We start from the raw sequence: 1,166 nt of genomic DNA, 5'->3' as shown, positions 1-1,166 counted from the left end.
TATGAACGGGTCCTTTCAATATCACTATCAAATATTAAGGTGGAATACTCATACGAGTCACTTAAAAAGGCTCTTTAATATTAAATTTTAATCATACATTTTAAATTTTAATTTTATAGGAGTATTCCAGATCAATAATTAAACTAACTAATATGACTCATGGTGGATTTTCTATATGCATAGTTAGGTATCAGTTTACAAGTTTTCATATACTACTGCGATACATATAAATAAAACTCACCGAGATTGTGATCATGTATTTACTAGTATTAATTTCAATAAAACATTATCAAGATTTTAACAATTCCTAATACGATAATGAATTACAGTAATAAATTACCTATCCATAAACTGAAGACAAAAAGGAATAATTCTTATAATATATTGACTTACTTGAAAAGATAATGCTTTCTCAAGCTCTATGACAACGACTTCCATTGTTGGACGCTTGTCTTGAGTTTCAGCCACACAAAGATATGCAATATCTACAAATGCTTTTATAGAATCTTGGTTTGGTCCTTTAGTAATAACCAAATTGTTTTCATCCCTCATTGAAGGATCTATTATTTCCATGAGTGTTCCGTTAAGGAAGCATTTGCGTGCCACATCTACCAGCCCAGCTTCACTCTCCTTTGTGTACATATCATCGCTAGCCAACCTTCCACATAACATTTCGAACATTATTACTCCCAAAGTATATACATTTGATTCTCTTGCTAACTTACATGCCTCCGGGTACTTTTGAGGAAGGAACATCGAAAACCCAAAGTCAACAATCTTTGCCCCGAAATGCTCATCTAAAGCAATTGAGAATGTAGTGAGATCAAAGATTATCACCGACTTGTGGTCTTCCATCTCATGGTGTAGGTACTTTAATCCATATGCAACATCAAGGCATATTTCCAAACGTTGTTCTCATGTAAGAAGAGACTTGTCTTTACGGTTTGTCAAATACTCAACAAGTAATCCTTTAGAAGCATCCTCAACGACAAGAATCTTCTCGGAATCTTCATCACAAAATCCAAGTAGAGTAACTATGTTGTAATGCTTACAAGTTGTAAGCATTTCAATTTCTGTAGCGAATACTTGTTCTCCTAACGTGTCTTCTGTAGGGCGTAGGCGTTTAATGAAGAACAGTAATGCATCTCTCAAGACGTTTACTTTTA

At 33.8% G+C, this 1,166-nt stretch overlaps 1 protein-coding gene across 1 annotated transcript; it reads right to left on the bottom strand.

Annotated features, from left to right (window-relative positions):
* Positions 1–289: 289 nt before the first annotated feature.
* LOC139900650 (receptor-like protein kinase ANXUR2) lies at positions 290–855 on the bottom strand. Its single transcript, XM_071883413.1, has 2 exons — positions 394–855; positions 290–307 (listed from the first exon to the last, which is right to left on the bottom strand). Exons 1-2 carry the CDS (start codon positions 853–855, stop codon positions 290–292), a joined length of 480 nt encoding a protein of 159 aa, XP_071739514.1.
* Positions 856–1,166: the final 311 nt, after the last annotated feature.

Source organism: Rutidosis leptorrhynchoides, chromosome 3 (assembly GCF_046630445.1).
Source record: "Rutidosis leptorrhynchoides isolate AG116_Rl617_1_P2 chromosome 3, CSIRO_AGI_Rlap_v1, whole genome shotgun sequence".
Taxonomy (NCBI): Eukaryota; Viridiplantae; Streptophyta; class Magnoliopsida; order Asterales; family Asteraceae; genus Rutidosis; species Rutidosis leptorrhynchoides.
The sequence above is the reverse complement of the archived record's forward strand: the minus strand, read 5'-3'. Positions and strand labels throughout refer to the sequence as shown.

What these genes read in the sequence shown, in the direction of transcription:
- LOC139900650 (XM_071883413.1), bottom strand. Translation starts at nt 855, where the DNA reads ATGGAAGACCACAAGTCGGTGATAATCTTTGATCTCACTACATTCTCA.